Genomic DNA, 23,281 nt, shown 5'->3' on the forward strand with positions numbered 1-23,281 from the left:
CCACTTTCCAGAAATTAATACTGTTCCCCACTTTGTCAGTGCATTGCTGTTAGCATGGTAAATAGCACATCACTCCAGAAGCACACCTCTCGGGGCATTCACAAATCTGAGGCTAAGGAACTAAAAAGTACTTAAATGTGTGGTGAGCATATCCTAATACCCACAACACATCTTCCTCCAAAAATGTCCAGGACACTCCCCATGTCATCCCACAGAAGAGCACCTTGGTCCTAATGCTTTTCCTTAAAGGCTCTGCCATTTGATACCAGCTTCCCTTAACCAAAGTCTGCAAAGCTGGAAGGATAGATCTAGGGCAGATTTCTCTGACCGTAGTTCAGTAAGGAAGAAGAGAAGTTTTAGGTAATCTGCCAGAGATGACAGAAAGGGGGGCTGGCACACAAAGACTGATTTATTTGTGTTTTTTGTACTTATATTTACTTCTGCATTAAAAAAGTAGATAGCAACTAGTGCCTGACTTCTCCCAGAGTGATTTCAAAGGAAAAGACTCATGATACATACACATTGACAGGACTCTGGATTTCTTTCAAACGCTCAGAAACTATGAACCAATCATGGTGGCTCTGAATCTTCCCTGGACGCCCCACACTGTCTCCTGCAATCGACACTATTTGATGCCGAGGAACCCTTGCAGGCGTGCCCCGGGAGCAGGAAACAAGCACTGTTCATGGGGCCCAGCCGCTGAAAGCCATGAGTTTTAAGAGCCCAGGAGTCATGGAGGATGAACACAGCGCTGCATGGCCACAAAGTCATCCACGGTCCGGGTTGTCTCCACCAAGCTCGAAAGAAAAGCACTCCAAACAGCACGTTGTTTGAACATAGAAACGCATGTGATGAAACTGTATTTTTTTTTTTTTTAAAGGCAAGGCCATGATAAACACGAAACCGGACGGAACTGATTTGCTAGGTGAGGAGGCCGGGGCACAGAACAGATAAGACCCTGGCGAGCAGATGCCAGTTTGGGGACGGTTCCAACTCTCGGTGTGGGAGCAAGCAGTCAGCGATTTTTCCCTCCACACCGCATCTTCATACTCTTTTTCAGTACTCCTCCGCTTTAGAAAAGGCGGCTTTATGGAAGTTTGCTGCACGCTGAACTGCCCATACAGAGAGGGTCAACTCCCAGGAAATGGTAACTACCCCCTCGGGCTCCCACACCCTCCTCCTCCGCCCCTGGCACCCCTGCCGGCCCGGATTATATTGTAAAAAGTGCTAGCAGCAGAGTGAAGAGGCAACCTGTTGCATAAACGTTTAAGAGTGCGTCTTTTGCAGAAAAAGAGCATTTTCCCCCTGAAGCTCTGGCCCGTGAATCACAGGCAGGTAATTAGCCCCGGGCTAACCTCGGAGGTCAACATAGCTCAGTCGGGAAAAGGAAACTCCGACTGGAACCCTAGCTCGGGGCTCAGGGCCAGCACTTAGTGCGGGCTCCGACGGCCCCACAACTTTCAGCGCGCACCGGGGTCCCGGGGCGCCCCCGCCCGGGACCTCCGCCCCCCACACACACCGGGAGGGGCGAACGCAGGGGAGGCGGTCTGGGGTCGCTCGGGACCCCTGCCACCCCCACACACTGGGAGGGGCGGCTGAAAGGGGGGTTGGGGCGCTCGAGACCTCCGCCCCCCCACACACTAGGAGGGGCGGCTGCAGGGGGGGTGGGGGCGCTCGGGACTGCTGCCCCCCACACCCAGAGGGGAGGCTGTAGGGGAGGGGATGTGGGGGCGCTCGGGACCCCCGCCCCCACACACACCCGAGCCGCAGGAACGCGCCCTGACAGGAGCGACCGCCCCCAGCCGGGGCCGCGGGCGCAGCAGGTGGAGGCCCACTCTCCCCTGCCCCCCCGCCCGCCAACTGCTCGGAGCAGGGGCGGGGGTCCGCGCGCGCAGCCCCCGGCCCGCCTTGCCCGCCCGCCGTCTGGCTTCCGCTCGCCGGTCCGGGAGCGCCCCGGCCGCGCCTCAGCCGGTGGGGGAAGGGAGCGGCCCCCCCCATCCCCCTCAACCCCCCCCGGTTCCCCGGCCCCGGCCGCGCCGCTCACCTGGCGGCGGCCCTCCCCGCCCGCCGCGCTGCCCGCCGCCGCCGGTCGCCGCCGGAGAGTGGGGACAGGTGAGGCCGCCGAACCCCAGCTCGCTCCGGCTCCGCCGCCGCCGCCGGCCGTCCGTCCGCTGTTTATTAAACTTTTCTGTTTGGTTGTTCGGCCTGTGACGCGACCGCGGGCCCGAGCTCTGCGATTGGCCGGCGCCTGGCGCTGACGCGGCGCCCCGCCCGCCGCCTAATTATTACCGGCCAGGCGGGGCCGCTGGGCGGGCACGCGGGGGGCGGGGCCGGGGCCCTCGGCGCGCGGCGATTGGCCGGCGCCCCCCCGAGGGGGTGGGGCGGAGCTCCGGGAGGAGCTTCCTCGGCTGTGCTCCAGCCGGTGCAGGCGCGTGGGCCGGGGGCGTCTGGTGGCGGTCCTCGTGTTGTGTGGCGGTCGGCGTGGGCCCCTCCGCTCCCTCGCGGGGCGCGGCGAGCTCCTGCCCCGGACTGCGGCGCCGGAAAGCGTGTGTTCCACCCGTCAGTCTTGCACAAGGGAACTCCGAGTCGGCCCCACGTGCGACCCCGTGCCCCCAGCCTGGCGAGAGCAGGGTCCGAGCTCGGGGGGCGCCGCGCCACCGGGTCCCAAGGCCTGGCGTGCCCAGGGCAGCGCGTGCACACGGTGCCACGCTCACAGTGCCACGCGCACGGACGTACGGGTGCCACGCGCACGGGCGTACTGTGCCACTGGCCCCTCTCCTGAGACCCGGGTCCAGCAGAGCGGTGCGGGCGGCCCCCCATCGTTGGAGGGGCGAGCGCCGGCGGGAACCTCAGCCCCAGAGCGACTCGGCGTTCAGGCTCACGTGCAGCACAATCAGGAGGCCCGAGATCGAGGACATCTGTCCTACCTTGAAAGAGGGTGGGGCCGACAGGTAGGAGCAGACCTTGACTCGAAGGTCCTGTCTGTTTTTAGATCTGATGTTTTATTCACCGTGACGTTTTTACATTTATTTTGATGTTCAAAAAATATAGTATCAGGATCTTCTTTATTTTGATTACTGAGCTTTTTGGTGCCCCTTTACATTTTAAGCTTGAAGTGAGTATCTCCCTGTCCTCACCCCAGTCGGGTTTCGCTTTGGAGAGAGGGATTTTGGGGGGACTGGCAGTGTAAAGGGTAGGTCTTTTGCAGATAGGCCTTGGGGATAAGAAGCGGCTAACCACTAAAAAGGTACAGGTCAGAAGGGAGTCTTCAAAGAAGAGGTGGCATTGGGTTTTGGCAATGGAGAGTGCATAAGGCTTGGCCATGCTGGGACGGAATGCAGCATTTCCCTGCTCTCCTAAGAGGCTGGAAGGTAGAATTCGGGTTTGAAGAACAGTCTGATGTGTTGTGAGGTGACAGACAGGGCTTCAGGGCGAGGTGACAAATGTCTAGTGTAAAGTTGAGCCTGGTATCAACAATAGGAGGGGGGCAGTCCCAAACTGGAGGGAGCTTGTGCAGGGCGGAAAGGTACTTAAAGGGTGTTTTTAACAGTCATCCAGATTTAAACACAGACACACCAAAGGTAGGTTAACCCAAGAGAAGGGGGTTTTGCCCAAGGATCTCATCTCTGATAATGGAGACCAGGTTATATTGGAGACTAGAGAATGTTTTAGGGTCAAGTAGTAAGTCTTAAAAGCCAAATTGAGTATTTGACTTTGATTGGTGGGAAATGGGAAGTCCTTTATAGAACGAAAAGAACCGTAGGAAGGAAAGGAAATGGTGGATTTTAACAAGTTGGTGGGTTCTGCTGGTACCAGGAATAATTTTGCAGCCTGGGGTTCTCTCAACTGTTCACTGCCCTCTCGTCACTGAATAGTAGAACTACATGGAAAGATTTTAGGGTTTTGGCCACAGTTTGCATCCCTGGTCAGACGCATTTTTGGCTCAGGGACAATGAGCGATACCCACAGCCTCCCTGGGTCTCAATTTTCTGTTGGTGTGGGAAACACCAGTGAACAAAACAAAGACGCCTGCCTTCATCGATTTTTCATTCTAATGGTCAAAACACAGAGTAAGTATTTGTGTTGTGACTTAGAAGCTGGTAAGAGGTATAGACAAGAAAATGCAGGCCAGGATGGAGGGTGGGGGGCAGGTTGCAGTGTTCAACACAGTGGTCAGTGTAGGCATGGCTGGGAAGGTAAGGTCTGAACAGAATTGTGAGAGGTGAGGGTATAGTCCAATGAACAACTGGGAGAAGAGCCTTCCAGACTGAGAACGGTGAAGCGGTGGGCTGGAGGCAGGTGAGCTGGGTAGACGCTGCTATGAACATTTGTCTACAGGAGTTTGTGGGCGCATACATTTTCGCTTCTCTTGGGTATGTACTTAGGAGTGGAACTGCTGGGCCATGGGGTGCTTCTATTTGTCACTTGAGGAACTGCCAGATGGCCTATCCAAAGGAGATTCGCTATTTTACATTCCCACCAGCAAGGAGTGAGTGTTCCAGTTTCTCCACACCCCGGCAATACCTGTGAAGGGCTGTCTTAGATGGGGTGATGGCCCACCCTAGTGAGAAGGAAGTGGAATCTCATGGTTGGGATTTGCATTTCCCTGATGGCTAATGATGTTGAGCCTCTTTTCATGTGTTTATTGGCCCTCTGTGGATTTTCTTTGGAAAAACGTCTATTCAAATCTTTGCTCATTTTTAAATTGGGTTATTCGTCTTTTTAATTTTGGGTTGTAAGAGTTCTTTACTATTCTGAACACAAGTCTCTTATCAGATATATAATTTGCAAATATTTTCTCTCATTTGCGGGTCTTTTCACTTGCTTGCTGGTATCATTTGAAGCCTAGAAGTTTTTAGTTTTGCCTTATCCTTTTCTTAAGTCCTCCCCTCTCCAACATCCAATTAGTCACAAATTTAACTGATTCTGCCTTAGAAATATCTCTGAAATATACCCCCCACACTGCCCTGTACACCCCCTTATTATTTCTCACCTGAATCTAAGCAAAGCCTCCACTCCTCTTCGCTTCTCTATTCCCCACCCAGGTGGTCTTCCAGCTGCTTCCAGAGTGATCTTCCTGAGCCACAAATTGAGCAGGTCAGACAGATGTGGGCTCCCCATTGCTGCTGGAACAGTTCTCAAACTCCTCCAATAAGAGTCCCCACAGCACTTTAAAAGTTCAGGTTACAGGTCCACGATCTGGACACAGTCAATCAGAATGTCTGGGGGATAAGCCTGGGCATCTATTTTTAATAAGCCCCCAGGTGATTTTTGTTCTCAGAACTTAGTTATGCCTACCTACAACAATGGCTCTAAACCAGGGGTGATTTTGTTCCCCGGGGGACATTTGGCAATGTCTGGAGACATTTTTGGTGGTGATAATGGGGGGGGGGGTTGTGCAGCTATCACCAGTGACACTAGGGGTGCTGCTGGCATCATGCAGTGCACAGGGCAGTCCCCCACCAAGAACTGTCAGCCCTGAATGTGAATCATGCCACATTGAGAGCCCTGGCAGTATTTATAGAAGATAAAATATGAATTTCTGCATTTGAGTCTGGCCGATTGGTCCCCAACCCTATGAAAGACCTGTCGCTCTGTAAGAACCATGGCCAACTAAGTAGCTTACAACAAGGATTGACTATTTCTCATGACTCTGCGGCTGGCCTCGCCAGTGCTCTGGCGCAGAGAAGCTGCCTGGGACCGTTGAGCTGTACCCCTGTTCAATTGGGTCTCTGATTCCATGTGCTTTCAAGGCATGGAGGTCTGGGAGATACGAAGGGTATGAGCTTGGATGCCACTTCTGCTGTGTTCTACTGATCACAGAAGGTCACAGAAGGTCACAAGACTGATCCAGATCAAGGGGTAGGGAAACAGATCCTACTTTTTAAAGCGAGGAACTTGCAAAGAGTTGGTGACCATGTTAATCCACCCACCAGCCTACCTTTTCAATACTCTCCCCAGAGCCCACCTCCTTCTAACCTCAGTGGGGCCCTGCCAGGGCCAGACCAGACTCTGAGGCTCCGGGCAGTAGGGGAGGAAGTACCCACAGAAAAACTTTACACAGACTCCCATTAGTGCTTGCTCTGACAACTTTTCATCAGAGTCTAAGCCAAAGGTTTTAGTCTCAGGATCCTCCTATATTCAAAAACTACTGAGGACCCCAAAGAACATTTGCCTATGTGGGTTACATCTATCCATATGTACTGCGTTAGAAATTAAAAATGAGATGTTTTAAAAATAAACATTAATTCATTTAAAAATAGTAGTAACAACCCTTTTACCTGTTAAAGAACATTTTCGATGGAAATTAGCCATATTTTCCAGAATACGCGTCAGTAAGGAGACGCCATGCTACATTTGGGCCCGGAAGGCCACAGAAGGCTCAGACTTGTTTCTGCACTCTCTCTGTTGCAGTATCACACATCATGTAGCCTCTGCAACGCACCACTGTATTCTCATAAGAAAGGCAAATCATGACAGTGTTATAGTGAGAACAGTTTTGACCTCACAGACCCCCTCAAGGGGTTTCAGGTACCCTCCAAGGGTCCATGGACCACACTTGAAGAACCACCCAGGGTTTTTCCAACTGGCCCAGGCCAGCAGCTCTCAGCGCCATGGACAGGCTTCTGCCCATCTACTAACATTCATTACATTCATTCATCAGCCCTTTTATGACCTTCCCCTTGTGAGTGCACCCTCTGCTTCCCCGCCCCCCCCAAACTCCTACTCATCCCTCAAAACCCACTGCAAATGCCTGCTGCATGCTGAAGGCTTTCTTGACTCCTACAGGCAAAGTTAGGGCTCCTCCTTTACGTGCTTCCACACCCTTCATCCCTCCTCCTGCAGTAGAATGTACCCTGTGAAATCGAAATATATCAGTCTGTGTGTTTGCCTCCTCTCTAATTAAACCAGAAACTTGTTTTTCTGAAGTGCCGGGTGGTTTTTTTCTTTTTTTTCATATTGGAATGAGATGCAGGTTGTAAACTGATCCATTTCCAAATCACTAACCAAGGACCCTGATGAATGTTTCAATCCTCCCCTTCCTCCTGGTTTTGTTTGAGGCCTCCGTTATCATATACTAACTTTTTGTACATAGTAGATTTTAGATCTGGGCTTTTCCACTTGCCCAGCTGTGCCTCAGCCGTATGTCTGGTTTTAATGAAGGCCCATGGTATGTGAACCCCATGGCCTCAGAAGAAGTTTTAGTGTCTAGGGGAGTCTGTCCTTCCATCTGCTATAGCTCTTTTTCTTCTGAATTTTATTAGAAATTCTGATCTGTTCGTGCCTCCAGGTTAACTTTGGAATACCTTTGACAATTTCCAAGAAATACCGTGCCAGGATTTTAACTGGGATTCCATATGCTTGAAACAGTTTGGGGGAGCAGGGAGAGAAATGTGTATCTTCACAGAATTTGGATGGCCCATCGAGAGGTCTGCTGAGGAAAAGACGGTTTCCTTTTTCATTTATTTAGCTTAAAAAAGGCTCTCAATGTATTTTGTTTCCTCAATTTTATGTAACTGAGTGAAATATTAAAGAGAAATGCACACAATCATAATATTTCTCGCTAATAATTCACTTGGGTATATTATGCTTTGTGGATACTGTAGATAAAATTTCACTTTTTCCTATATTTTCAGACTGGTCATTGATAATATATTATAATTGCTACTTAATTCTATGCACCTTGTTTTATACCTAATCATTTAACCGATCTTTTAAAATAGTCCTTAATAATTTTTCAGTTGATTGCTTTTTTTTTTATAACAAAACAGTATTTTCATTCTTCCTTTACAATCAAGATACTTTTTATGTCTTACTGCTTGCAGCCAGAACTGTCGACGCCAAATTAATTAATATTGACAATAGACGACACTACGAACTAATTTCTGACAAATGCTGGTTTCTTTGGAATAAACGCTATTTTTAAAAAATGATGCTAAAGGAGTAGCTATGTTTATGTTTCTAGGCAGTGTGTCTTTACGGCTGAATTTTCCCCCTCTGTGAAGATCATTGCAAAGATCATTTTCATATTTGACCTGTAGTGTAAAGTAGCAGATTAATAGGCCTCCTTACGCTGATTTTTTTCTTGCACTTTGTATTTTCATCTTGAGCTATGTGACCTAGCCCAATCCGTCCGTGGTGTCAAACTGTCTTCCATTAAGTGGTTCCGAACTCCTGTCCTGCCCAGGGTAAAGGTTGTTCTCCCACATGCTCCCTTCTGTGCTGACTCCAGGCAGCTTGCTCGGGCAAAGGGTACTTACCTTCCGAGAGAGAAAATGGGGAAAACCATAACGTGCAGCAGAAGAGCACAGGAGTCTCTGCGATCTGTTTGGCCCTCGGCGTCCACAGTGTCCCAGCGGTCTGGTCTTACCCACGTGTGCTCTCTTCTCTTCCCCTGTGCAAACAAGAAGGGGCCGGATCTGCTCAGCGATGGGGCTGGCCTTCAGACACCCCCATCAGCAGCAGCCAGGAGGTGGGGGACGGAAGCACCCAGCCCTCCTCTCCTCCCCAGGAGCCCAAGGTCCACCTGCTGGGAGAGATCGGGGGCAGGAACACCCACCGCCTCGCCCCTGGGCAGTCCCGAAAGTCAGCCTGCTGGCAGCTTCCAGTCCTCTCCGTGATGCTCACATCTCCTCAATGCACGTTTTCATGTGTGAGACAGGCTTTCCAACAGGATTCTTGGTCCTGACAACACTGTGATGGCCAAGACAGGCATCCTGTGCACCTAGCACTCTCCTAAACCCACCTGTGTATCCCTTTTCTTCATTCTAACGGTGATTGCTAGGCTAGGCTCCTGAACTAGAGTTCAAAGGATCATCTGTTTTTATTATCGTTTTTAAAGCATACGGTCTTGTATTTATTTATCAGTTCTACTTTTTTTTATAGCTTCGAATTGATTTAGATACTTCTCCTTCATTACTGTTTTCCTAATAGTCTCATAAGGACACTTACCCCCTTTTCCTGAGGCCATACCGTGGACGTCTGTTTTGTCATCTCTCTGATACCAAAACCTTTAGGATGGTGAACTTCCCTGCGAGCTGTGCCCGTTTCATGTGCAGGTCCCACAGTGACGGCCACGTTGGCTTCATCTCTCCTCCACAAGGCTCCTTTCATTTGTATTTTCAGAATTTTACTTTTTTTTTTTTTTAAGATTTTATTTATTTGAGAGAGAGAGAGCAGAGTAGGGAGGAGAGGGAGAAGCAGACATCCCGCTGAGCACGGAGCCTGATGCAGGACTCGATCCCAGGACCCCAGGATCATGACTTGAGCCGAAGGCAGACATCAACCGAGCCAGCCAGGCGCCCCCCAGAATTTTACTTTCAGCCCATCTCAGGTGGAGGAACTGTGTGGAACAGGACACATGATAGCTGAACAAGACGTGGTACTGGGGTGGGCTTTGGGAACAGATGAAGGGCATTAGGAACTGAGGAAATCTGAACCGGGTATGAGCTGCAGTTAGGAATAATGTGTGTGTCAGTACTGAGTCCCTGATTGGGACACGTGGACCATAAGATGTCACTGCGGGGGAAGTGGGCGTGCAGTATATAGGATCTGTCCATACTGTCTTCATGCCTTCTCTATAAATCGAAAAGTACTCTAAAATGAAATTTTTATTGGAAAAGCAAATGTCTCCAGCCCCTCGGACACCCATCAGAACCTGTTTGCAAAGGGCTCCCCTGCAGCTGTGATGGGCTTTGGCTGGACCTGGGACCAAGAGACCTCACTGCTGGCCGCTTAGTGAGCAGGACGCTGGTGCCCAGCCACTGCCAGGAAACCGGTGCTGAAGGATACGGGGGCTGGGTGGACACCCTGTTTTCCCCTACTCTGTGCCCCTCGAGGCTGACCCACGTGGACTACCTCCACGAGCATCCTTGTCCTTTGGCCTCCAGTTGTGGTTGGTCTATGGAAAATGGGTAGGAGGTGGGAGGGAGAAGGAGCCTAAGGTGGGGGTGCTTATTCTTGGGTCTAGCCCTTCTATCAAAGGCCCCAGCTCCTGTCACTGTGGCCCCTTGCATTCAGCTCCTCACCCAGGTTCTGGAAACAGCGTTCCCCTCCAGCTCTTATCAGCCTGAACCACAGCCTTCACTCAGCACTATGGCCGTCCCGCTTATCCGTAGCACCTGGCAACTCCCCCAGGCCCTGGTACCACATGGATACGTGCTCCTCCTTGATAAATGTTCGTCTGATGAATGAACCAGCCAATGAATCACGGACCGGTGCAGCAACGAGAGACCCTTGTGACACAGGACCACACAGCCCCATGGTTAGAACACGGGGCAATGGGCGCTGGGCTCAGCTGATGGCTCCTTCCCTTAACCAGACGCGCTATCCAGGGTGAGCTGTGCAAGTTGTCCAAGCTGCTGTTCCTCTCTTTACAGTGGAGAGTAGGGGCGCCTGGGTGGCTCAGTCAGTGAAGCATCTGCCTTCAGCTCAGGTCATGATCTCAGGGTCCTGGGATCGAGTCCTGCATCGGGCTCCCTGCCCAGTGGGGAGCCTGCTTCTCCTTCTCCCTCTGCTCCTCCCCCTGCTTGTGCTCTCTCTCGGTGTGAAAAATAAATAAATAGAATCTTAGAAAAAAATAAAGTGGAGATCATCCTATTTTCTTCATTAAGTTGATTACAGGTAATACAACTTAAGCAAAATGCTTTAGTGCTGTGTCTGAGACAAGATAAACGCTCGGTAAACAGTGGTTGTGCGTGCCGTCTCACCCAGTCGTGGCCGAAATCTGATGGTCTTGTGCAATAGATAAACCAGGAAGGACAATTAACAAGCTAAACGTACTCGGCAAGCAGAGTGGTAAACACGTTCCACCCTGCGAGCAAGCGGAGGAACTCTGAGTAAAACAACAGTGAGACACCGTGTCTTGCCTCCAAAATGAGAAAATTGCTTTAGTAATACTTAAATTACTTCAGTATTGGGAAGGACACAGTGAATCAGGGACTCCTAGTCATTCAGTTTGGGGCTCAAAAATACTGGAAAGCAATAGTTTTTTTGTTTGTTTTTGGTTTTGGGGTTTTTTTTTTTAAGATTTTATTTTAGAGAGAGAGAGTAGGGGCAGAGGGACAGAGACACTTTTTTTTTTTTAAGATTTTATTTATTTATTTGACAGAGAGACAGCTGGCAAGAAAGGGAACACAAGCAGGGGGAATGGGAGAGGAAGAAGCAGGCTCCCAGTGGAGGACCCCGATGTGGGGCTCGATCCCAGAACGCCGGAGTCACGCCCTGAGCCGAAGGCAGATGCTTAACGACTGTGCTACCCAGGCGCCTCGGGGAGAGAGACTCTTAAGCAGAGTCCCTGCTGAGCCCGACTCGGGGGATCAAACAAGAGTCGGATACAACCAGCTGAGCCACCCAGAAGCCCCTGCAATAGTTTTAAATTTAGAATCGACCTACTTCTGTCCCAGTAACTGTGTTTGTAGTAGTTGAGATCATAGAAATACAGAAAAAAGTTTGAGTGAAGAGGTTTCGACACCATTGCTTGTAACAACAACAGACAGCTAGCTGGTTAGATAGATAGGCAGATGATAGATAGATACAGAGAAATAGACAGATGGAAAACCACCTAAATAGCCATCAAAAGGAAACACCTAACTAAATTAGGATATAGCCGTTCCGCGGATTGCTATGTAGCTGTTGGGTATAATCAAGTCCATCTCTAGGGTTGCTGCGTACCGGGGTTGAGGTTGTGCACTGCACAAGGAACCATAGCTAAAGAAGCTTCATTGACATCTTAGACACATACTGAGAAATGAGAGCTTGCAGGTCCTCATATAAGAGCGCTGGCAAGGGCGCCTGGGTGGCTCAGTCGTTTGGGCATCTGAGTCTTGGTTTCAGCTCAAGTCATGATCTCAGGGTTGAGAGAGTGAGCCTCTTGTCAGGCTCCGTGCTCTGCATGGAATCAACATGGAGTCGGCTTGTCCCTCTCCCTCTGCTCCTTCCCTTGCTTGTGCTCGTGCTGTTTCTCTTTCTAAAATAAATAAAACCTTAAAAAAAATAAGTGGGGGGGCGCCTGGGTGGCTCAGTTGGTTAAGCGTCTGCCTTCGGCTCAGGGCGTGATCCCGGGGTCCTGGGATCAAGTTGGAGTCAGGTTCCCTGCTCAGCGGGAAGCCTGCTTCTCTCTCTCCCTCTGCTGCTCCACTCATGCTCTCTCTCTTTCTCTCAAATAGATAAAGTCTTTACAAAAAATAAACTGAGTGCTGGCACAGGCGACCATGTTTGTGCTCCGTGGTGCACACGTGTGCGTGCAGTTCAAGCCAGTCTCACATATACCCTGGGAGCCTCCTCTTCTTGCTCGCCTACTGCCCCGGTTCCTGCCTAGCTGTGAATCTGACACAGACTCCTCATCTGGAGATGGAGTGTGCACTCTGGAGGCCCAAGCCCCTGGTGGCTGGGGGTTCAGGGTGTACGTGGGGGAGAGCGTGGGTGTCTAGGTGCACAACGAGGCTGCTTCCCGCCGTGCATTGGAACACGGCCTGGCAGAACGGATCAGATCGTGCAGCCATGCACCAGCACCGATACCGTATTTGGCGCGAGAGTGCTTTTTAAAAATCTGGTAAAGGGTAAAGGCATTGGCCAGGCTGGCGGAGGCCTTGCTGCCTTCTTTATTTTATATATTTATTTGAGATAGGGAGAGAGAGTGAGCAAGAGAGCAATATCAGGGGAGCAGAGGGGGAGGGAGAAGCAGACTGTCTGCCGAGCAGGTATTCTGATGCGGGGCTTGATCCCAGGACTCTGATATCATGACCTGAGCTGAAGGCAGATGCTCAAACTTCAGAGCCACCCAGGCACCCAAGCCCTGCTGGCTTCTGTGTGTATGGCAAAAGCAAGTTGCAGGACACTAGGCCCAGTGTGGTTGCAGTTAGGTAAATGTACGTACTTGCACGTGGGTAGGAAAGAGACGGACCGGGTGGCTGCTACCGGGGCAGGAGAGTGGGTGGGGAAGCTTGGAAGGCAGATTCTGAGACCGTGCTCTTTTCTCTTCTTTGTATTTTAAATGTTTTTCCATGTGAATGTACCCACATATTGCTTGCATAGTTTAAAAAGTAAGTTAAAATTGGGAAGGACAAAGGCATCTGGGTGGCTCAGTCGGTTAGGCTCGGGTCATGATCTCGGGGTCGTGGGATCCAGCCGTGCGTCAGGCTCCACGGTTAGCGGGGAATCTGCTGGAGATTCTCTCTCCCTCTGCCTCTCCCCCTGCTTGCTCGCATGTGCTCTCTCTCTCTCAAATAAATAAGTCTTTAAAAACAAAAATTAGGAACGGCAACAACAAAGAAATGCTGGCGTGAGCTTTAGCAGCTGGGGCCGCTCAGCGGAATAGGGCAGCTTAAGAGTCTGCAGGCCCGCTCCGAGAGTTCCGTAATATGAACACGTGTCAGTAATACATTCACTGACAAAGGCAAGTCCTGGAACAGCAGTCTGTTAAGGTCGTATTTGTGTTAAAAATATAGACGTACGTATCCATTTGCATATAATAAATGCCTGAAAAGATAGATACCAAATGATAACTTAGCGTTTATCATCTCTGAGGGGTGGCTTTGAGTGGTAAGAGAAAGCTTACTTTGAAGTGTTCAAGTTTTTTATAATGAATATTCATTTTGTATTGAAAACGGAATCGTATATAAACACAGATATGAATTATCTGTGTTTATGTTACGGATAGATCTGCGTGCCTGGGGAAGTAGATGGGCATATCATATACCACACATTGAATAGTTGTCTCTCAGTCATGGGATGAGGGGTGACTATTGCTAGTGCCTTTTTTCATGTATTTTTCACATTTTCACCAATGACCTTGTATTTTAAAATCTGAAAAGAATATTTTTTAAAAACCAAAACATTAAACAAAGAAAAACCTAATAAAACTCTGTAGTATGATCAGTGGTTGGTGAAAGTAAGTGAAAACTTTGTACGTGGAAAAAAAAAATCTGGGAAAAACTAGAATTTAGTGGAAATTGGATGTGAAATATTTTTCCTCCTCTTCTGAATTTTCCACGTTTACTATTTTGAATGAGTATTACTCTGGTGCTAGAAGAAAGTGTCATCTTTTCAAAGTTTTTTAGAGGTGTATTTATTTTAGAGAGAGGGAGAAAGAGAGACGGAGTGCCTGTGAGCAGGGGAGGGGCAGAGGGAGAGAAGCCGACTCCCCACTGAGCGTGGAGCCCGACGTGGGGCTCCATCCCATGACCCTGTGATCATGACCTGAGCTGAAATCAAGAGTCAGATGCCCCTCGGTGTTCTTAAGAGTAGTGAGGTGCGCTCAAGGACGGTCCTATTAGAGACGAAGATGCTCGCAGCCCCGAGAGGATTTGTGCCTCAGGAGGCTTCACGAGGGGCCGCCCCCCCCCACAGCTGGGACCCGGGGCTCCTCCCCACCTCCCTCTAAGCCCCATGGAGGGAGCACAGGTCCCTCCCCTCAGGGAGGCCCCCATGTGGCCTCAGCTGCTGGCTGTCTGATTCTGTTTGGTGCTAGGGTGACCCAGGTCGGACTCCCGGAGGTGATGAATAGGATGACCGGTTCGTCCCAGTCGCCCAGGGACTTCCCCAGTCGGGGCACCTAAAGTCCTGCCTCCTGGGAAATCCGTCAGGCCCAGAAAAACTGGGCAGTTGGCCACCCTACAGTGAGCTGTGACTCTAAGGACACCACACTGAGAAGTGGGAGATGCCGGTCCCCCTCTCCCTGACTCCCCAGCCAGTGAGTCAGCCCACCTGTCTGGGCCCCAGCTTGCCTGCCCTGACTGTGCCTGAAGGGCCATTTCCGGGGACAAAGGACAACACACCGGTGGAATTATGTTCTACACCGAGGCTGTGTCCACACAGGGAGTCCGAGTGGTCAGGGCAGACTCTCCCCCGGGAGGGCCAGCTGGATTCATGGAGGGATGCCCTCAGCTTCTTTCCCATCATGAGCGGCTCTCCGTTCTCCTCCTCGAGCCCCACAATCATGCCCACCTTGAGGGGGGTACGGAGATGACTTCTCCAAAATGACTCATGGGCCCAAGCCAACACGTCTTCTGCTCTAGAGAGGGCGGGACTGCAGGCCTGCTCTAGTGTAGGAGTCTACAAACTGTTTCTGTAAAAGCCCGGCATGGTTCGTTTGACGTAGCCACTTGGCTGACACGGAGCTCAGATACTTGGTCAAACATTACTCTGTGAAGGTGTGTCTGGGTGAGATTAACATTCACATTGCTTTGAATATTTGGATTGAAACATTCAAATGCTTTGTGTAAAGTAGATTGCCCTCAGTAATGTGGGTGGGCCCCATCTAATCAGTTGAAGGCCTGAATAGAGCAAAGACCAGCCTCCCCCAAGCAGGAAGGAATTCTGCAGCAGATGGCCTTAGGACTTGAACTGCAACACGCGCTCTTCGCTGGGTCTCCAAGCTGCCAGCCCGCTCCAGAGTTTGGGTTTACCAGCCCCTGTAACCACGTAAGGCGTTCCTTCAGTCTGTATCTTTGTCTCTTACACACACCGTCTCTCTCTACATGCACACCCACACCCTGGCTGTGTTTCTCTGGAGAGGCCTGACCAATTATGAAGCCCAGATAGAAAACACTGTAAATTCTGCGGGTCATACAGTCTGTCACGTGTCCCCATCCGTCTCACGGTGGCTCAGAAGCAGCCACAGACGATTTGTGAGGCATCTCACCCTGGGCACGATGGACACGTTAGTGGATTCTTCTTGGTTGTGGGGACCGTCCTGTGAACCCTAGGATGCTCAACAGCCTCCCTGGCCTCCCCTCCTCTAGAGGCCAGCAGCAGCCGTCGCTTGTGACAACCCAGCCTGTGTCCGGGGCTCAGGGAGGGGAGCATACCGCCCGCCCCCACTGGGAACCACTGTGTACGTGAATGAGCCTGGCTGCATTCCAGAGACACTGTTTACGAAATAAGGGGTGAGCTGGATTTGGCCTGCAGCCTCTAGTCTGCCAGCCCTACTCTGGGCAGTGGGGACAGCCTTCACGGGTGGGGACCCGGAGCTTTGCAGAAGGGGACTCGTGGTTGGAGAGTGAGGGGGCGTGGCAGGAGTCCCGTAACGTCACACTGGTCCCCTTCAGGGCTTTGCACATGGCCGAGTCCAGGCCAAGGAGTCTGGCCACATCTCAGGTGGGGTTGTCGGGCAGGTGCCGACGCCCTGGTCTTGAAGTTGCCCTTGCTGTGCTCAGGTGGGCCGAAAAGCAGCTGCTACTTTGGGTGCATCCCCGCTGGGTTGCAGGGTTGGGGAAGACAGGGCGTGAGGACCCTGGCCACCCGTCCCCCCGGGCCCCGCTCGGGGCTGCCTCCTCTGCCGTTCCCACGTCATCCATCGGGGGCAGAACTGTTTCTGGATCTTTGCAATCCATCTTCACTTGGCGGCCCAGGCAGATGAGCCTAGTCTGTGTGGCAAACGATTGTTTCTCCAGTTCGTCGGCCAGCTCTCCTTGCCCAGCGGTGTGCAGATAGATGGGCCAGGCGGGGGAGGCAGGGGAGGCAGCAGCAGGCCCCCACGGGAGGGTTCCTAGCTGTGCGCTGGGCACATTTCACTCCCTCGAAGCTCCGGTTAGTAGGAACTCCGTGGTCATTTAAGTCACAACAGGAAGATGGTCCCGGTCATGCTCCGGGTTAAGGGGAGAGGGCACTGCGCTCCACCCCGGTTGTGTCTGCGGCACAGACAGCATAAAGCTGCTCTGACAGGAGCCCAGCCTTCCTGGAGCCCGGGCAGGGGGCTCGAGTGCACCCATCGGGCCAGCTACCCGCAGCACATGGCCATTCACCCGGGACTAGAGCAATGGCCGTCAGGCTCTGGTGTGTCCCCGAGTCCCCTTGGGGAGCTCACACAGTCCCCCGAGGCCTGGGCCTGCCAGGGAGAAAAGGGCTCTGGATGGTCCTGACCCAGCCAGAGTTCCGGAACCCCAGGTTAGAGCCTTGCCAGTACGGTGGCGTTGGCGTGTCCCAAGAGCTGGTCAGACATACACTCACCTCTGACCCTCTAGGACCTACTGGCTTCATATCGCCGTGTCAGCAAGATCCCTCGATCTCTCTGTGCACCTGCCACTTTGGGAAGCACTAGGTTGGATCGTCAACTTGCCAGGAGGTGGATGGGCCCCCAGAAGGAACCTCAGCTGAGCAGCGCCGGCCAGCAGCATTAGCTCGGGGCAGGGTCACCCATGTGAGCCGATGGGGACACCGAAGAGTCCAGTGAGACGGAACGAGCTCCCTGGCAGGGAGAGGAGGGAGCGGTTTGCTCCTCAGGGACACGGGTCCTGCGTCTGGGGCAGCAAAGACATCGTGGGACACATCACAGGCCTGGACTGTGGCCAGAGGCTGGTGGCAGTAGGCACCACCGTTCATTCCACTTGCAGGGACCCTCCCAGACCTCCCTGCTTCAGGCCGGCAGCTGCCCGAATCCTCTGTCCCCCGGCTCTGCTCTTTCTTAGCCTTAAGCTCAGCCTTCGGATTCGATGATGCAGTCCAGCTTCTCTGTTCCGCAGGCCCTGGGATCCGGCAGCACTCACCGGTGGGTGGGTGCCCTGGGAAGCTCTCCCGAAGACCCTGCCCCTGCCCCGTGTCCCACCCCAGCATTGGGAGTCCGGGCGTGGAGAGTGTCTCTGAAAGCCCCTCGGCGGCGGTCCTGGTAGACACACCTCTCCCTGACTCGTATTTCCAGGCTCCCCACCCTTGTCCTCCAGGCCTGCCCTGTGAGCTGTCTCCTGCTCCTTAAGGCAGGTCCCTGCACTGTCCCGGGTGGTTCCCTGTACCCCGCCCACAGCTTGTCAAATAGTCCCTTCCTAAACAGATCTTCCTCTTGTTATCCTAGTTTGAGCGAGCCCCCTGTTGGGACCCTGCTGGATGCAGTTGGGGGAATGGTTGCTTCCTTCAGGAGACCTGTTACCCTAACCCTAGTGATGTCTGCTAAGCTCACCAGCACCCTACGCGACCAGCATCCGGGCTCCAACATGGGAACGTGGTACTCACAACAAGGGGTTCGCTTCCTTCTAAGGGATGAACATCTGGGGCAAAGGTCCTAGGTAGGCAGGCCTGACCTGGCCAGGAACCAGACACCGGAAAGGGAGTGAACATTCCATGAGGGCAGATTTCAGCAAAGACTAAAGGCCCATGTGTGTGCAGACCGTGGCGGGATTCCCTTCCTTCCCCATGTGGGAGGCCGTCTCAGTGACCCAGAGGGTTCCTTCCAGCTCTGAGGTTGTGAGTCTGCGAACAGCCTCTGCTCCTCCCCGCCCCCGCCAAGGCCTCTGGGACGATAGGCCCAGGGCACACTGATGGCTCATGTGCTGGTCGGGAAGGAGGACGGGAAAGATTGGCACTTGTCTTGGTGCCTCTTTCCCTCCTCAGCTGGCTGCTTGTGACCCTGGAGGGACCGCTGGGTGGGGTGGCAACAGGACCCCCAGGAGCTGCCGGCTCAGGTTCAGGAAAGTCAACATACAGATTTTCCAGAGGAGACACGGGGTGAAACAGGGTCCTCGGCTGCCAGACTTCGGACCGCGGGCAGCTGGGCAGCCGCGACGCTGGAGGTCTGCCCGGGTGGTGGGAGCCCAGCCACGGCCTCGGGAATCTGGCAGGAGCAAGGCAAGGCCACCTCAGCGTGATGACAGATTGCTGTCAGATACTGGCGGAGGCTGGGGCAGCTTTAAGAGCCCCCGCGGGGTAGAAAATCAGAGAGGGCTGGGTTCCAGGCACCGGGCCCCTGGGAGGGCCTGGGGGTCCTGTGTCCAAATGGCAGCAGATGAGACTTGAGAAGGGAGGTGTGTGGCCTGGGTCGGGGCTCACTCCACACCCCACTGAATGGAGAGACCAGACCCCTGCTGGCTCCCTCCTCACTGAGCGGCTTCCCCACGAATCCTCGTGCTGGCTGCTCAGAGTGGAGTGATGCCCGGGGACAGTGGGGTCTCCACCTCCTGCAGGAGCTCAGAGCGGCCCTCCCTGCCTTCGTGAGGCCTGACTCAGCAGGCCGGAGGTGGCTGAGTCGGCAGGGAGCAGGTTTGGTGGCCTGGATGCTGGGGGCGGGGCTGGCGGGCTGCCAATCCGAGAGAGGCAGGTGCTGACACCAGAACCCTCCCGTGCCTCGGTAAATACCTCTCCCTCTGCTGGCCCCGCCCTGGCCCGCTGCCCACGAATGTGGGTGGAGCTGGCCGGAACAGCAGAGGGCTCAAACCGCAGGTGACTGGCCATCACGGGTTACCCGCAGCCGAACCGGTCCTGGGCACACTGGGGCTGTCGGTCACTCTGGGACACACTGATAAGGTTCCAGGATTGAGGACCTGGAGCAGCTGGGCGTGAGGAGTGGCCAGGTACTGCGTGAGGCTGTGTGCCCATGGCCAAGCCCCCGGCTGGATCCCTGGAGTCGGAATGCTGCAGCGTTAGTCTCTGTTCCCAGCTGCTCTGAAGGACCATACAGCTGGCTGTTTGGGAAACAAGTAGTAGTTAGCAGCATCTCTGACCCAAATTCCTCCAATTCTGGTTCATTAGTCACTCTTGTACATGAGGAAGCGGAGTCAGAAAAACACTGGAGATGGGATAATCCAGGATTCTGGCTTGGGAGTCTGCTCCCAGAATCCCCTGGGTGCTTTGTTCTCCTCTCGCCCCTGGACTGTGCGCGGCCTGGATTCTCCTGCAGAGCCTGGCGTCTGGTGACTCGGATCCAGCCCCCGCGAGGCGCCCAGTAACTGCTTACAGGGTCGCTGCACAAAGATGCCGTGTAGTGTTGCAGACACCAGGAGCCAGAGGGCAGAGGGTGATGGTGAAGCCGCTCATTCGGAAGGATGCGAAGTCAAAACGAGAGGACCGGAACAGACACAATGGGAAGTCTGGTTTCAGGCAAGCCAACAGGAAGCCTTCAGACAGCACCTCGCCGTCTTCCATGGGGCTTTGTGTTGCTGGACTTCCCAGCAAAGGTTCTGCTTGCTCAGGGGGCTCCCCACCAGCTGGTCTGACTGCCAGGCCCTGTGCTCGCATGCCCTTGCCGGCCATTTATTCCCCCAACGCCTATCTGCTGCATCCGCTAAGGGAACCCTGGGCTCCCCTGGGCACTGCGTGGGACGCCGGCAGGGTGCAGAGGCAAATACAAGGGAGTTCCCCACGCCAGGGGTGCATGTGTCCCAGGGGAACTCAGCCCCCGCCCCCTCGGCACACACACACACAGAGCCACAATGCAGGAGAGAGGCAGTGAAGTGTCAGGTGTGGGTGCTTCCTTTTGAAGACCATGGCGTGACCTGACAGGTGTAAGCCAGAACCTTTAGCAGCCAGGGTGTCATCCGTGTGACGTGGGCCCGCCCTGTGGCTCCTCCTTGAGTCCCCTGCACCTGTGTCCTTGTTCACCTCCGCTGGCTCTGGCTTCGGCTCCTGATGTGACTCTCAAACACCACGGGCATGTGTGCACTCCACTTGGCTCTCCGCCCCTTCTGTGCCGACCGATGCTGGCAGCTGACTCAACATTTTGCTCACGCCCCAACTCCACCCTCTCCTGCCCCACTGACTTTGATGCTTGGTGTTTGTCTGCTGTGCCTACCAACTCATTAAACATTTATATGCTGTGCTTCGTCCGCGGGCGGCGGGCTGGGTACTGGGCTATACTGGTAAACAGGACAAGTTCCTGTGGGACTCGTCATGGCGAGGAGTAAGACAATAACCAGTCGATTGTATACAGTGGGCTACGTGCTGTGCTGGGCGTAAGCACCTGTGGCCGTGGGGCGGAGCAGGGGTTGGGGGCAAACCTGGAGCAGGGAGACCGTCAAGGAGGCCACAACTCTATTTCTTTGTTAAAGATTGTGCCGTGAATTGTAGCTTCATGTCCATCTGCCCCCATCACCCATCTTTTCACTTATTTATTCATTGGCTCGTTCACAAACTATTGAGACACCTGTTATGTGCCAGATGCTCTGCTAGGTCCTGGGGATACAACAATGAAAAAGACTGGTTCCTGTGCAACATTGGACTTTCAGGATCCCAGGTGGGGCCTTCTCCTCCCTGCTTCACTGTTCCCTCTGCCTGGAAGATCTTAGTCCCTCCCTCTACCCCTTGCTGGTTTACCACCTCCATCCTTTAGACCTTAGCTCAAAGGTCACCTCCTCAGGGAAGGGTTCCCTGGTCCCTTGATCAGTTTAAGGCCCCATTATGATACTCTCATAAAAACCTGTCATTTTCTTTCATAGCACCTGTAATTATGTATTTATTAGCCGGAGTATTCATTAATACTCGTCCTAATCACATGTGTCAGAGACTCATTTATTATAGTGTTTATGCTGCCCAGCGCACGGTCATGCATTTAATAAATACAAATTGGATGAATGGATGATGGGTGATTAGATGGATGGTTGATTTAATGGATGGATGAATGGGTAATTGGTTGAATGGATGGATGGATGGATGGATGGCTGGATGGTTGATTTAATGGATGGATGGGTGGATGGATGGTTGGATGGATGGATGGGTGGATGGATGGTTGGATGGTTGGGTGGATGGATTGATGGGTGGATGGATGGATGGATGGATGGATGGATGGTTGATTTTGATGGATGGATGGATGGATGCATGGATGGATGGATGGATGGATGGATTGATGGGTGGATGGATGGATGGATGGATGGATGGATGGTTGATTTTGATGGATGGATGGATGGATGCATGGATGGATGGATGGATGGATGGATTGATGGGTGGATGGATGGATGGATGGATGGATGGATGGATGGTTGGATGGATGGATGGATGGTTGATTTGATGGATGGATGGATGGATGGATGGATGGATGGATGAATTGGAGCTGAGTCACAGTGAAGGCAGTCTCCAGCTAGGAGACTGAGTCAGGAAAGGGAAGAGGTGAGAATCAGTGTATAAGCCAAAGCAGTGGAAGTGGGAAAGCTGAGAAGATTGGCAGGAAAGAATCTGCAGGATTTGGCCTCTGGTCGAATGTCAGGAGGGAGGCAGAGGGAGGCATGCGAGGTGACGACCAGGATTCTGACTGAGAGCTGGGGAGACTGAAAATAAAATCAAGAGCGGGTGTGGAGGTGTGGGATAAAGAGGATGACCTGCCAAATTGGAGATACTCGTTGAGGCCATGAAGTGGAAATTTTAAATTCTTTTTGGCCACTGTGAAAGTTAGGATAATACTCGCTGCTCTGAGAAATAAGTTCTACGATGCCAGTGGCCTAACACAATAAAAGTTTTTATCAAAAACATTTTATTGGGTCCCTATGATGGTCCGGTACAGGCATTCCTGGCCGGCATGATGGCACGCCAACACGGGTTTAGGGATCCCGAATCCTCCCGTCTTGTGGCTCCGCCGTCTCCTGGGCCTCAGCGCTGAACGGGAGGGAGACGGTAGAACACACACTGGCTTCTTCACCGCCGTGGCCCTGGAGTACCACCTAGCCTCCAAAGCCTCTAACGAGCTTCATGAGGCAGAGCCCCCCTGCCACCACGTAGCCAACAGTCCAGACTTGCTTCCTCAGGCTTCCTTGAGTCCAAAGCATGGACACATGCCCGAGGCTGTGGCATTCCGACACGTCTCCCCCACACTTTGATTTGGAAGATGACAACTGAACTGCAGCGAAACAGAGCCCATTTGGCGAGGGAGGCAGTGGCCGGTGTCAGGCTGCTGCGAGCACCCACATTCGATGTCCGCAAGACCATGCCTGGGTCCTGCGGTGGCAGTTCTGTGATCTTTAACGCTGTTCTTTGCTGTGTTGTCTGCTTGTCCTTTCAGAGTTTCTGTGAGCTACTTAATATCTTTTTAATTGAATTTTTTTTCTGCTCCCGTTTGCCAGAGGTGTTTTCTGTGGCTTGCAAGCCCACAGACCAAGTATAAATGTGCAATAGCGGTCGGATTAGCAGCGGTGGAGCGGGGGAGCCTCGAGCCAGAGCCTTCCGTGGAGGTGTCTGCAGCATGGCGGTGGGCAGGATGGCTCTGGTAGTCTGTGTCATGGTGGCGGAAGACGGCCTGGCCTGCAGACTTGGCCCAGGAGTGGGGAAAAGGAGCTCACAATGCAGAGAAGGAGCTGTGTGGTCAGCCCCGTTCCTGGCCCCCCGAGGCCCTGCCTGGGGTTTGTTGTTTGGGAAATCAACTCCGAGTCCAAGAAAGTAAATCCCCTTTCCTTCAAGCCATGGTGTCTTTCAAGGGATTTCCTCGTCCTTCATTAAGGACAGAGCCCCGTCATCCTTAGGCTTCCCCAGAAGACTTCTGTCCTCGTGATGACAGTTACAGCACCCACTTATGTAGAGTGAGAGCGTCAAGTGTGTGACGGCTGTGACGCCCTCCCTGAGCCAGCCACCTGCCTCACAGTGGCCCTTGGAA

At 52.9% G+C, this 23,281-nt stretch overlaps 2 protein-coding genes across 2 annotated transcripts in view; one reads left to right on the forward strand and one right to left on the reverse strand.

Annotated features, from left to right (window-relative positions):
- The window catches only part of ZFAND6 (zinc finger AN1-type containing 6), a 68,178-nt gene extending 66,000 nt beyond the window's left edge, over positions 1 to 2,178 (reverse strand). Inside the window, exon 1 of the mRNA XM_040642892.1 lies at positions 2,045 to 2,178. The gene's annotated coding sequence lies outside the window, so the exon portion shown is untranslated. The remainder of the gene's footprint in view (positions 1 to 2,044) is intronic.
- Positions 889 to 23,281, forward strand: part of LOC121105499 — a 25,683-nt gene continuing 3,290 nt past the window's right edge. Inside the window, exons 1-3 of the mRNA XM_040642614.1 lie at positions 889 to 925; positions 1,950 to 2,112; positions 2,297 to 2,951. Of these exons, the coding sequence (XP_040498548.1) occupies positions 889 to 925; positions 1,950 to 2,112; positions 2,297 to 2,951 (855 nt within the window). The remainder of the gene's footprint in view (positions 926 to 1,949; positions 2,113 to 2,296; positions 2,952 to 23,281) is intronic.

The sequence above is a fragment of the Ursus maritimus genome, unplaced genomic scaffold (assembly GCF_017311325.1).
Source record: "Ursus maritimus isolate PB19 unplaced genomic scaffold, ASM1731132v1 scaffold_27, whole genome shotgun sequence".
In the NCBI taxonomy this organism is placed as follows: Eukaryota; Metazoa; Chordata; class Mammalia; order Carnivora; family Ursidae; genus Ursus; species Ursus maritimus.